The 14,073-nt window shown below is 35.0% G+C and overlaps 1 protein-coding gene across 7 annotated transcripts in view; it reads left to right on the plus strand.

The window, feature by feature from the left end:
• Positions 1 to 14,073, plus strand: part of rols (zinc-RING finger and ankyrin repeat domain-containing protein rolling pebbles) — a 307,552-nt gene that overhangs the window by 286,289 nt on the left and 7,190 nt on the right. For 6 of the 7 annotated variants that reach the window (XM_072526863.1, XM_072526865.1, XM_072526869.1 and 3 more), the window contains 8 exons: positions 3,398 to 3,526; positions 9,353 to 9,679; positions 10,401 to 10,625; positions 11,138 to 12,392; positions 12,464 to 12,759; positions 12,842 to 13,225; positions 13,286 to 13,552; positions 13,708 to 14,059. In XM_072526863.1, coding sequence (XP_072382964.1) covers positions 3,398 to 3,526; positions 9,353 to 9,679; positions 10,401 to 10,625; positions 11,138 to 12,392; positions 12,464 to 12,759; positions 12,842 to 13,225; positions 13,286 to 13,552; positions 13,708 to 14,059 — 3,235 coding nt within the window. The remainder of the gene's footprint in view (positions 1 to 3,397; positions 3,527 to 9,352; positions 9,680 to 10,400; positions 10,626 to 11,137; positions 12,393 to 12,463; positions 12,760 to 12,841; positions 13,226 to 13,285; positions 13,553 to 13,707; positions 14,060 to 14,073) is intronic. The other variant, XM_072526866.1, reaches the window with a different exon arrangement.

Genomic DNA, 14,073 nt, shown 5'->3' on the forward strand with positions numbered 1-14,073 from the left:
TTTATATATAATTTTACTACCTGAAATTGCGGAGGAGATAAATATTAAACTTGCGGATAGATAATAAAAATACGAATAATATAATAACACGACATACCTATCTGTACTTTATTTACAGTACTCCAAAAGTTTTTATTTAATTTATTAAACTAAATGTGGTAGATTATATTCAAAATACAAGTGCCTCATCTGAAAGTTTTCAAGTTATTTTGTTAACATAATATTGTGGTATGTTGTTATCAATGTTGACGGAAGAAATATCTACAATCTTAAATACACAGATGATAGAACCATACTCACAAATTCTAAAGTTAACGAAGTCAATTAGTAGACAGCCAACATATGTACCAGGAATCCATATTAAGTAATACCGGCAGATACAACGAAAAAATAAAATTAGGGCGATAATAACCGTAGACTACATAATAAGATATTTGGTTTTTACTGACATAACATACAGTGAACTGCAAATAAAAATCGATTTACCCCGGGCCGCATATGGAGCTCTATCAGACATCTTCAAGAGCAACATTATTTGAAAAAGAAGACATTGGACCAATGTGTACTCCCAGCCATGACTTACGGCGCCGAAATCCTTTCCCTAACCCAGGCTACAGCATCCGAACTCAGAGTAGCCCAAGGAAGAATGGAACGGTCATTACTTGGACTGATTCTTAGAGACAGGGTTAGAAACGAAGAAATAAGGAGAAAGACATGCGTCACAGATGACGTAAAGCGCATAACATGGCTGAAGTCGAATTCGGCGGGTCATGTGGCCAGAATTAATGGGCAGTGGGTCAGAAAAATTGAAAAATTGCAATGTGGATACCATGACCAGACAAGAGAAGCAGAAGTACACGACCTTTACGATGGACAGACGACGTCAAAAGAATCGCTGGGAACTGGCCACAGAAAGCTCAAGACCAACAGAACTGGAAGAAATTAAGGAAGGCCTCTGTTTAACTGTGGATGCAGAAGGCTAGATGATAATGATTACGAATAGCAAAATCATCCAAAAATGAACAAGAATACTAGCTTAATCCGTTCAGTCCCACTTTTGTTACGGAGATGAAATCTTAATTTCCGAGCTTTTTGTATGTAATTAAGTTACGCAAACAGCTCCGCATAAGATTTTTTTTCTTAATTTTGACATTTACACATGGGACCTATGTGGCCTATTGGTATTGTTAAGGGGGGCATATATCTCAGTGGTAGCCTATGAAGAAAAGGTCCAAGTGTTCTTAAACATTTATTACATAATTTTACAGTTTTAAGTGTGGTATGGCGCAAAGCAATTTCTACAACGTCGACGTGTTCCACCCTTGACTGGCAAATGTTCTCCTACATTGATCATTCTTTTCGTAATCCTAGATACCCTCCCTGTCGAACTTCTTCTTATGTGAACTTTTAACGTAGCCTTTCCAAACTGAAGTTTGTAACAGCTCTTTAGTTAGAGCTCTTTTTTTTTTCGATAAAGATCGTTGTAGATTACCCAATCGTTCACATCAGCAACCATAAACAGTCTAAAAAACACCTTTTTCCACCATTTTCTCGATCTGCGATCCCTGTCCTATAAACCTTCCATAAGATTTCTTTCATGAACTTTCCCGAGGAAAAAAATCTGTCAAAGCATAGTACTAGTAGTATTTAGACTTTATTGTACTACCTAATTTATGGACTCTCTCATCAAGCGTTCATCAACTTGTTCATCTTCCTTCCCAGCATACACATTTATGTCATAGGTGTGACCAGTGAAAGCGTCACTTCTTATTCTTACCCATATTTTAATTTCTCTTTAAACAGGTTTCCTCGGTAAGTACCGTATTAATGCAGAATGCCCTTTTAATTTTACCATGCTTTCAGTTCTACATTTTTGAAAAGTATGCTCAAACAATTTTCAAATTTGTCTACTTAATACGTCTTGGAAGAATTTTGTTTTTCTGGACCATTCATGTACATTTTATATAGTAATAATGTAAATCTATTTCCAGAAATACTATTTTTAATTAGTATGTTACCAACGGATGTATGGGTTGACTAATAGTATCGAAGTGCTGGCAATCTGGTGTAACTCGTATCAAAAGATCAACTCAAAATTATTGCAATCTTTCCGATATCGGTTTTAGCAATTGTTTTCTTTTTTTGTTTTGCATAAATTGTCTCTTATTAGTGGATGCGGAAATAAAAATAAACAAACTGGAAGGAAACATTTTTTTAAATATATACAAAGCTCTTTTTACCTCGTTATCTACCTCACAGGTATTTATGGGAGGAATCTGGAATCTTGGAAGAAAGCTGTCGATTAGGGTAGATCATATTATAGTTTCCTCTTTGTTACCTCGATCCCGACTTCTTATCATCGGCACTTGATTATCTGCGAGATCGTTAGTTTCATTTTCAGAAAGTTGGTCATCATAGCTGTTGACTTCTTCGTCTTCTTGATCATCCGAGTCAGAAGATGTTGTCTCTGTCTTATAGTCTTTGTCGCTGTCGTCATCAGTCCTAAAAGGGTTCGGCTCACTTTCACTGTCTGAAAGGTTATCGCCTAAAGATTGAAGTTGCTTTTCAGAAAGCTCCCGTTTCGACATACTACCAAAAAACAAATGGGTTAAATATCTCCCGCTTAAAAATACCACTGGGACAGTATTGTCCCACTAGGGTTATTTCTAGAAAATCAGTAATATTTCTAGCAAAATAGTATACTATATTATAATACGGCGTATCACTGATATAAATGGAGAAAAATATTCACTTACTGTTAAAAAATATCGATGAAAATAGTAAAAATCGAACATAAACGCATTAAAACGTCGAGCACATGTAAAAATTAATCTGGAACTGACAGCGGAGGTCACGCGGGGTTGTTAATTCAATTTTATTTTCTTGCTTTAGCACTAAGAATACCACTAAAGCTAAACTACGTTTAAATCGGGACGCATTAGAGCCAGTAAATATTTTTACACCTTTAGTGGGACATATTTATCCCGATGGGGCAGAAAGGGTTAAGCAATAATTGGTAAAACTTCTCTATACATGTGCAAATGTCGACTAAATATCTTCAAAAAATGATAAATAATAAAGATCTAAATAAGGAAACATATTAAACAAAACCTAATTTAACAATCAATAATAATGACAAAGAATTTAAGATAAGCACAAACTACGATAAGCAGAAAGGGTGTAATGAAGTAAGAAATGCCGAAAAAACTTTGTTGAAGCTCCATGCTCCACAGAAGTGATATATTTTGACCTGATAGTTGAATAACTTACGTGTTACTGGTTTTTATTATAGATTTCGTGGTAAAATTAAAATTTCGGATATTGTAAATAATATTTAGTATTTAAATTATCTTACTTAATTCGGAACCATGTACCCTAACAGTAATCATTTCTGCAGCTGCCATGACATCTTCAACAACATCTACTGAGAGCAAACACTGGCCAAGTGTTATTTTAGGAAAAATCCGATCACTTTGGCACGCCGGTTCCAAGAGTGCGAATATAGGCCTTAACCAACTTTCAAGAGGCAGGATTCATAATTCTTGGCTTGCTTGATTTGTTTTTTTTTATTGTTGTTGTTTTCTGTAGTTAGCATGCTGATTTTTTTGCAGTATAATTATCACAGCACCAGTTTTTTTGTATTTTTCATTTCAAATTTTTTGAGATACTTATAGTTGTAGTTTTATGAAGAGGAAAAAATAATATCAAAGAGATATCAAAATATTTATACCTATTTATATCGAGAGTTACAATATACAGCTTGTAGGTTACTGATGTTATTTTAAAGATATTTACTAATAGTAAAATTCGTGGATACCCACAAACTGTGTACTATTCTATACCATGCGGTACATATGTATGGAATAAAGTCATTTTTAGCGTTATTATGTACTAGGTGAAAAAAACCTGAAACAGGTCGATTGTTATTCTTGAATTAACAATTAACAGTATAAAAATATTATCCCGTCCAGCACCACCTTTGAATTATAAGCACCCTCTCGAAAATTTTAAATAAAAAAGGGGGTCGTGTGGCACCTTGTTAGAAAGGGATTTTAGTCCTCTGTTCAGCAATATAGTTTTTTGAGTTTGTGCAATCATAACTGAGAAAATTTCTTCCGTTATCCTAACTTTTAAATCAGCATAATTGCCTAGTCTATTAAAATATACTTTAAAAATAATCAGGTATTTTCGTATGTTCTGCTGTTCTGCTAAACATTAGGGAAAAAACTTAATTAAAAAAAGATAATAAAATATTATTCAAAAAGCCAAATAAACAATTGATATGAATCTAGTAGGCTGCTGTCTACTGTGGGTATTTAAAGTTACTAAAAAGGTCAGTATAATATTTGTGCGCGTATTAAATTTAATTATGGCTCATTTGTCCGAGACTCAAAGAATAGATATTTTAATTATGATTGGTTGTGGTAATAAAACAAGAACTCAAAATGAGGTTTGTGAAATGTTTAATCATGAATACCCTGGTCAACAAGTTTCGCAGTCTACTGTTAGCAAAATTGAAAAGAAGTTTCGCTATACTGGACATGTAAAAAATATTGGAAAACCAGGTAGAAATGTTAAATTTACTGCTAAAGACAACTCCGGAACTTACCGCCGTCAATGATGTAAGTAAATCATCTATTTTGAGAGTTTTGTACAAAGAAAAATACCACCCTTACAAAGTTCAGTTGGTTTAGGAGTTAAATGAAGATGATCCTGATTGAAGGCAAGAATTCTGTGAAATAATGATGGATAGAATGAACGCAGATTTGCAGTTCATAAACAAAATAGTTTTTTCTGATGAAGCGACGTTTCATTTAAACGGAACGGTTAACAAACAGAACTGTACATATTGGAGCAGAGAAAATCCTCACTGGGTCTGTGAGAATCACACGCAATATCCTAAAAAAGTTAACGTTTAAGCTGGTATCATTAACAATAAAATTATTGGCCCTTATTTTGTTGATGGTGAGGTTTATCTAGATTTTTTGATTAGTTTTTTAGTACCTACATTACGAAAATTTTTTCCTGATGTTGATCATCCAAATGAGATAAGGTCGATCTATTTACTACCAACAAGACGGAGCTCCACCGCATTTTGGACGTAAGTTAGAAATTATTTAAACGAGGTTTTTCCCAGTAGGTGGATTGGAAGACGTGAAACGACCGAATGGCTAGATCCCCCGATTTGACTCCTCTCAATTACTTCTTATGAGGTTATTTAAAATCTAAAGTATATTTTAATAGACCAAACGTATTGGTGATTTAAAAGTTAGGATAACGGAAGAAATTAACAAAATTTCTCGGGGGTCTTACAAAATGTTGTACGAGAATTCCAAAATCGCCTCGGTTATTGTCAAGAAGTGAGTGGTGGTCATGTTGAATATTTTAGTACATTGAAAAATACATTCTAAATATTATGTGACATTATTATCTTCATTCAACCTAAAGTTTTGTGATAGAGACATTATCAAAAGACATTAACTTCTCAGTTATGATTGCACCAAACTTGCAAAAAATTTTATATTGCTGAACAGAGGACTAAAATCCCTTTCTAACAAGGTGCTACACGATCCCCTTTGTTGTTTAAAATTTTTGAGGGGTGCTTATAATTCAAAGGGGGTACTGGAGAGGTATAATATTTTCATACTGTTGTCAATTTAAGAATAAAAATCAACCTGTTTCAGGTTTTTTAGTAGTTTTTCAGGTAGTACATAATACCGCTAAAAATTAATTTATTTCATATATATGGACCTCATGGTAGAATACTCGCTCTTTTGATAAGATAATGTTTAAAAACTAACATTGACATCATAACTTACGGCCTAAAATGACATGGTTTGGGTAAAACTACATATTGACCTTTTTTACTTTAAGCGTGTGATAACGATGTATTAGATTACTAAAGTTAACTTTAACGAAAGTACAAGCTGAATATAGCCGCAAATGTCAACTATGGAATAAAATATTTCGTTTTGGCCGTGTTGGTATGTTTTTATAATGTATATGCTTGAAATATAAAAAGAGAAATAAGTGATGGATTCGACCGTTACTTGATGGAAATTCATTTTATATAGTGATGTATTATGTTATATTATGAATATATAGTGAGTAGGTGAAACACTTGAGAAAGGCACTCTGTCGAAACAGCTGTAGTGATAATATATTATAATAAATTGTGTGGAAGTTTTGAAAACAAAGTTTTCAGTGTTTTATTGTTTATAAAAAGAGAAAGCTTTAGAATAGTACATTTTGATTATATTATGTTGAATTTTGTAATTTTAATTTATATAAAACAAGAACGAGTAAATATTTGTTGTTTTGTAGATTAATTTGAAGTTAATTATAAAACATTTTTTTTTGGCAATCGTCCTTTGATAGATGATAGATTAGAGAATAAATTAAGCAGTCCTCAAACCAGTTGCCAGATGTTTGCCATTAATCTCGAATAAGACAAATATTTATTCGTTATTGTTTTATATAAATAAAAAATTGCAGAATTCATAAAATAATATAATCAAAATGTACTTTTTAAGAGCTTTCTCTTTATATTTGAAGCATACAGCATATACATTATAAAAACATGCCAACACTGCCAAATCGAAATATGTTGTTTCATGGTTGTTTCAGTTCGTTAAAGTTAACCGATTACTAAACACTATTATTGACCATAAAAAAGCTGCTTAATAAAATATTGCAAAAAAACGGATGGAGGTGCCAAAAAACATTCAGCTTACAGTGCCCTGTTAGAAGACCTACTATGTCTTGACTGTTTCCCTGTCTTTGCTTATTAGGTCTGCCGTAAATTTTGGCAAATGTTCTGTAATGAACTGTTTCGCCTGTCTTTGTCCTGGTGAATTCCTCCACCATTCCAGAGATTTGCGAGCTACCCACTTCCTTGTAGCCGTTCTTGTTACTGACTTTGAAACGCCGCAGAAGGGTTTCGATCCAATGAATGGCATTAATGAGCCTGGTTTGGCCATTTCATCTGCTTTTCATTGCCCTTATGACCCTCGTGCCCCGGTACCCAGGCTACCGTAACCTTGCTACGGTCTCCTAGTTTATTTAGGGCACACACGCAATCTCATACTAGCTTAGAATTGACCTCTACAGAATTGAGTGCCTTAAGCGCTGCTTGACTATCTGTGAAGATGGCAACTGAACAGAACGTTCTTTCCTGCCTTTCTATTTCTTCCACGCAGTGATGGATTGCCGTTATTTCCGCCTGGAAAACTGTCACATCATTAGATAGACTTACCGGGAAATGTATCCCTTGATTTGTCCCTACTATGTCGGCTCCCACATCCTCCGATGTTTTTGAACCATCCGTGTACCAGGTAGAAGCATCTTGTATGGGTATACCTTTATTCCAGTCTTCCTTGCCTGGTATCTTAATTGTGAACTTAATGTTAAAGCTATATCTCGTAGCTGTTGCATCGATAGATGATACACAGGCATGCTAGCCTTTGTGTTACCTAGCAGCCTTATTGCTCCCACTTGCTGCGTCTTTGTCCACCACGTCACCGAGCATTAGGTTATCATGGGTCTAATAACCCTTGTGTATAACCATAGAGTCATTTTGGGGTTAAGTCCCCAATTCTTACCGCACATTCTTCTACATTTGCCCAGGGACATAGTAGCTTCCTGTGTGGTTTTCAGAATATGAGTATTCCATGTAAGCCTATGATCAAAATATACCCCAAGGTATGTTGTTTCTTTGGCAAATGAAATCTCTGTTCTTCCCAGCACCGGTGGTTTTAGGCCTTGTAGTGCTGTTTTTTTGGTGAAGTTGACGATTTATGTTTCCTGAGCATTGACTATCAGTCTCTCTTGTTTACACTAGTCGTCAACTATATTTAGGGCTTCTTGCATTCTCTCAGACACCACTTGAGCAAATCTTCCCCTGACAACGATTGCTATATCGTCAGCATATCCTAGACAATAAAAGCCTTCTGTGCACAGATTTCTGAGATCATCTACCAAGGTTACCCAAAGTAGAGGGGACAGAACTCCTCCTTGTGGACAGCCTCCACCTACTTTTGCTTTGATGGTTGCTTTACCCAGAGTGGAGATTACTGTCCTATTCTCCAGGGATGCCCTTATCCATCTGCATATTACCGCAGGTGCGCCTCGTCTACTCATACCTCCTATCAAAGAGCTGGTGGTAACATTATTAAATGCCCCTTCTATATCTAAAAAGCGGCCATTGCTATCTCTTTGTCTTCCATTGACTTTGAGATAAGCCTATTTAGGTCATTCAACGCAGAGTCCGTAGATTTACCAGGTTGGTATGCATATTGACGATTGCTTAGAGGATTATCTTTTAGCACTTCGTCTCTGATGTATCTATCAAGAAACCTTTTTCGAAAAGGGTATTCTTTATTGTTTCTCTATCGATTGAGTCACAGGCTTTGGCCTTGATTTAGCTAAATTTATAACTTTATGTTATGAATTAGTTCTACACAGGACCTTGATGCTCTACCTTGATTCTGACTGAATTGTTAATCTATAATGGACTCTGCGTTATTAAACAACAGCCTAGATATGGTTTTGTAGGTCATTGGAAGCAAAGAGATTCCAGGATAATTGTTAAAATTACTTTTATCTCCTTTTTATGTAATGGATAAATAAGTGATGTTGTCCAATTAGAGGGTAGAGTTTCCGATTCCTAAATATTAAAAATAATGTTCTGAAAAATCTTTAAAAGGGAGACTATTATTAATTATCAAAGACTTTTTGAATGTTTTGTTGAATATCAGTCATTGTAAGCCAGTTTTCCCTAAATCGTACCAATATTCTGGAGAAATTTAGGGGATATTGCAGGAATTAGAATGTTAATTGTGGATCGTCTGATAAAGTTTAATACCTGTATATAACTGTATAACCTAATATTTAACGTTTTTGAAGACTTTGTTTGAACTAAGTCGGGGTAGCACCTAAAAAATAAAAAGAAAATAATTTGGATGTAGAGCCAAAATCCAAAGCACAAAATGACTAGGGAAGTTGCCGCTGAACGTTGGCCAGGAAAGGCTATAATGGTATACCCGATAATACTGGGTGTCAGATAGGTCTGGCCATTGGCATCTCCTTTCAACCTAGTGCTAATTTTAATTTAACAATTTCATTTATCAATAACATATCGCACATGATAAAAAGTTCATTCCGGTTATTTGATATATATTTAACTGTTTCCAAGGCTAATAAGTATTTAATTCTTACAAACTACAACTAAAGTATCCAATTGCACTGCAATGTTTCTTTTGCGCTTAGCAAAAATTCAACTACTAATACGATTGATTTTGCAAAAAAAAAATAAATATAAATTTCGTTTGCTTACAAATTTTGTATATTTTAGACGATGAAAGCGTTCAACCTAAACCCGCCATCAAGAAAACATCCGAAAACGATCTCTATATGCGTCTTGGCCTCCTTCTCGGCGATTCTGCCAAACGATCGAAAAAACAGCAAGAAATAAACCATGAATCTTGCTCATCATTGGCTAGTTACGAGGCTTCCACGATGCTGTCAACAAATACTAGCCCTGTCTCAACATTAACCGGGAGTTCGGAAGACCAGCACCGGACTAATCCTAGTTCAGATAGTGTCGCATCGTTGATGTCACTCTCAATGTCCGGACAGAGTAGCAATTCCAGTCCCCTTAGTAGGAGACACAGTGTTACCAGTAAGTATTTTTTATTTTTTATTATTAAATCCGTTCACTAATAGAAGATCGAGTAATTTATTTCCATCAATAATAAATTACTTACTAGAAACTTAATTAATTAAGTTAATAGGAAATCTAGCATATGCTCTTATTGTTGATTTTATTGCACTTCATTAACTTGTATGAAATGTAAGTCGTCTGATCCAGTTTTCCTCATGACGGACATGCTTACCGTAATCTGTGTAAAGTACATATTACTCTCCTATTATGTCGGTGTTTTTATTTCTAAAGTATAAAGCATTTTCTCCCATTGTTCTTAGTACCTTAATCAAAAAGCGTTTCATTATTATCTATACTTATTTCCGTTGGAACCTTTCAAGAAATTTCACCCCTTCAAGTAAATGTTTTATCGAGAACGATGCCTAAATATTAGCATAATGTTTTTAATGAATGATATTAGGCAGTATTTTTATACCCAACTTAAACTTAATATATTTGATTTGGTTTGTATTGATATAGTTTAAGGAATTTTACAGATTTTCACCATTAATTTTCTTTCTAGTAGCACATATATACTTGTTTATGTTTGTCAGTACCAAAGAATTAGCTAACATGCTCCTAATTTTCATTACACAGTCCCTTTGTTTGTTTCGTGTTCTTATCTCACCACATGTGCCACCCGATTTCCCTCCACCATTTTACATAATATAGTAAATTTGATTGATTATCCATTTTTTAGCTCATCAACAAAACCACGTCGAAAGTATAAGATACAGAAGACCTGGCGCTAGAATAACAAAAGCCGAAATTGCCAAAACCTCGGCAGATCCGAGAATACGTATTAGGCAATACGGTCCACCTCAACTAACGTTTAAGCCCTTATTTTTTGAAGTACCTCTTCAAGAACCCGATCCTCTCTTCATCGGCAGACATTGGTTGATTAAAGAAATAGAAGATGTTATTAGTAAGTATATATTTATTATTATTATAGAGGCTAACAGGGGAGATAATCATTGCCTTGGCTAATTGGCTATGCCAAAGCCATTATACAATAAAAAAAATCATTGCCTTTTTTCTAAAAAAGATATCCTCCAAAATATTTAATACCTCTTTTGTGACAACTATATTAAAATATCTTTAGATTACCGTTTTTTGAATAATAAATATATCATATATAATATTATACACAGGCGATTTTAATGTCGTCCAATAATAAATGAATACATATGAATCAAATATATATGTTTGCTTTTTTATATTTAAATGACAATTGCACAGCTAATTTTTATGTGAATTTAATAACCTCCTCCTCTATTTTTTCTCCTTCGTAAGGATGTAGTGGCGTCATGTAATTTGTTTTACTATATCTGTTCAATTATCTCTCTCCTGTGTATTTAATAACCCAACAAAGTAAAAATATAAAAAAAATGTGTGTTAATAATAATTGTATTGTTCAAAATGAATATTTCGTTTCAGATTCTTCAAGTCCCGGTGTTCTGCTGACAGGTAATCCAGGTAGTGGAAAAACTGCCCTCATCCTACAACTAGTTGAATATAGCTGTTTTGGTCGCAGAAAAGAATCACACTATCAGTCTATCCAATCTCCCGAACGATCTCGTAGTCCCCAAAGTATCTACTTCCAAATAGACTTAATTTCGGAAAAGATTAAAGAGCTTTCCAGCAGTATTGTAGCCTATCACTTCTGCCAAGCTGATAATAACTACACTTGCTCTGTACCTGACTTCATTCATTCTTTAGCAGCTCAGTTATGTCAAGCTCCTCAACTGGTAGCATATCGAGACCATCTGGTGAATGAGTCTGATCTACAAAGTACACTAGCACTGAAGGAGTGCATCGCTAACCCCGACATAGCATTTACTAGAGGCATTTTAGAACCTTTGGCCTGTTTAAAGAGATTGGGGAAGATAGACAACTTCAACTATGTGATACTTATTGACGCATTGTGTGAAGCAGAGTACCACAGACCCGACCATGGTGATACTATAACGACATTCCTCTTGAAACATATCTCAAGCTTTCCTTCTTGGTTGAAAGTTATAACTACTGTTAGAAGCCAACTAGAAGAAGTTACAAAACAACTCCCTTTTACTAGGATCTCCTTGGATAATGTACAATCCAACGATAGTATTCAAAAAGATTTGGCTGGATACATTAACTTTAGAGTACAGAATAATCAAGCAATACAAAGTAATATAACACTAGCTACTAATGGTAAACCAGAAAGTTCCTCGTTTTCTCAAAATAAATTTGCCCATCATTTGCTCAATGCTAGTCAAGGTTCCTTTTTATTTGTAAAACTAACCTTAGATTTACTAGAAAAAGGTCAATTAGTTGTTAAATCTTCCGGTTACAAAGTTCTTCCAGTAAACCTAGCTGAAATCTACCTCTTACATTTTAACTTAAGATTTCCTACAATACGTTCTTTCGAAAAGGTCACCCACATTCTCAGTGTCTGCCTTGCAGCTCTCTATCCGTTAACCATTCTGGAAATCTACTATTCGGTTAACGCTCTATTAGTCGATAACTTCTTGCCTTGGAGTGAGTTTCTACAGAGATTTAAACTGCTCTCTGGTTTTCTGGTAAAAAGGTTGGATAACACCTACATGTTTTTCCACTCATCATTCAGAGAATGGTTGATTAGAAGGGACGAAAATGATGCCATGAAGTTCCTTTGCGACCTTAGAACCGGACATGCTGGAATCTCATTCAGGTAAGCATAAATTTATACATTTATTGTGTCTTATTAGGATCTGATTATAATTTTCTTGTTGTGCATTCTAGATTATCTCGAGTACAAGCGCCTTTAGATCCAGAAAAAACTTTAGAACTTGGCCACCATATTCTCAAAGCACATGTCTACAGAAATATGTCTTTCCCGAGTCTCACATCACGAGATTTACAAGCAAAATGGGTAGCTGAGAGTTCAGAAAATGTATCTGAAGCAGTATGCCATTTGAGAAATATGTATTGTCCTAATGTTAAGGTATCCAGATTAATGCTCCTGGCTGGAGCTTCACCAAATTATATCACTGATCTCCTGGGTAATGCACCAGTGCTCTGTGTATATGCTAATGAAGGTAAATTGATATGAATAAATTAATATACTTACATATCTAACTATTATTCGAAAGTTTAAAACTTACAAAATATTATTTGTAGGTATTCTTCCCATGGTGTCATTGCTTCTGGAATTCGGTGCTGATGTTGAGCTCACAAACAGCCAAGGTTGCACAGCTCTGTCTCTGTCATCAGCTAGAGGTCACTGTGATGTAGTACGACAACTAATAGCAGCTGGTGCCTCACCTGGACACGCTGACACAGGAGGATACTGTCCTTTAGTTCACGCTGCCAGAAATGGATTTCTCAATGTAGTTGGTTATCTCCTGGCATGTGATTGGATAACAAAAAATGAAGAAGATGTACACATAGCTGTCGCTGCTCAACAGGCTTTGATAGCTGCAGCCGGGCAAGGACATAGCGAAATTGTGGAATATTTGTTGGACATGGCAGAAGTTAACATTGATCTACCTGATTCGATAACTGGTAAGTTACTTTATCGTAAAAATTTTAAAAGATTATGTAATAAATACATTTTAATTATAGGTGAAACTGCTTTAACTATTTCTGCTTCAAATGGTTGTCATGGAGTTTGCTCCGTTTTGATCAATAGAGGGGCAAATATTTGCGTCACGAATAAGAAAGACCTGGCACCACTGTTCTTGGCTGTCAAAGAAGGTCATTGGGCTGTGGCTGAAAGACTGATCCAGAATCATGCTGCTATCGAACAATGTGATTCTACTGGAAAATCTCCTTTGATGATTGCTTCATCAGAAGGACATTTAGGAATTATCGAACTTTTACTTGACAGAGGTAAGCCTTTTTGTCAATATTATAATTCATTTTGCTTCCCATTGTTAAAACCTTTTTGTAATTGTTGAGAATTATTATACGTCTTGCTTCTTTCTAACAAGAATAAATTTATAACTATAAATGTTTTAAGATCTCTAAAGAATATATTTTTTAAGGTGCTGATATAAATAAAGAGGACAAAGAAGGCCTCACACCCCTAGCATGGGCTTGCTTAAGAGGAAAACTACAAGTAGCTCAGTGTCTCTTGGAACGAGGTGCAGCCATTAATCATGCTGATAAGTCTGGTCGAATTCCATTAGATCTAGCTGCCTTTCATGGAAATCAAGCTTTAGTGCAGTTTTTAATTGATCGCGGAGCTACGATTGAACATGTTGACATTAGCGGAATGAGGCCATTAGATCGAGCTATTGGTTGTAGAAATGTTCAAGTTATTCACTGTTTTTTGAAGAAGGGTGCAAAATTGGGACCTGCAACGTGGAGTATGGCACATGGAAAACCAGATATAATGTAAGATTTTTGTT

This window comes from Diabrotica undecimpunctata, chromosome 3 (assembly GCF_040954645.1).
Source record: "Diabrotica undecimpunctata isolate CICGRU chromosome 3, icDiaUnde3, whole genome shotgun sequence".
Taxonomy (NCBI): domain Eukaryota; kingdom Metazoa; phylum Arthropoda; class Insecta; order Coleoptera; family Chrysomelidae; genus Diabrotica; species Diabrotica undecimpunctata.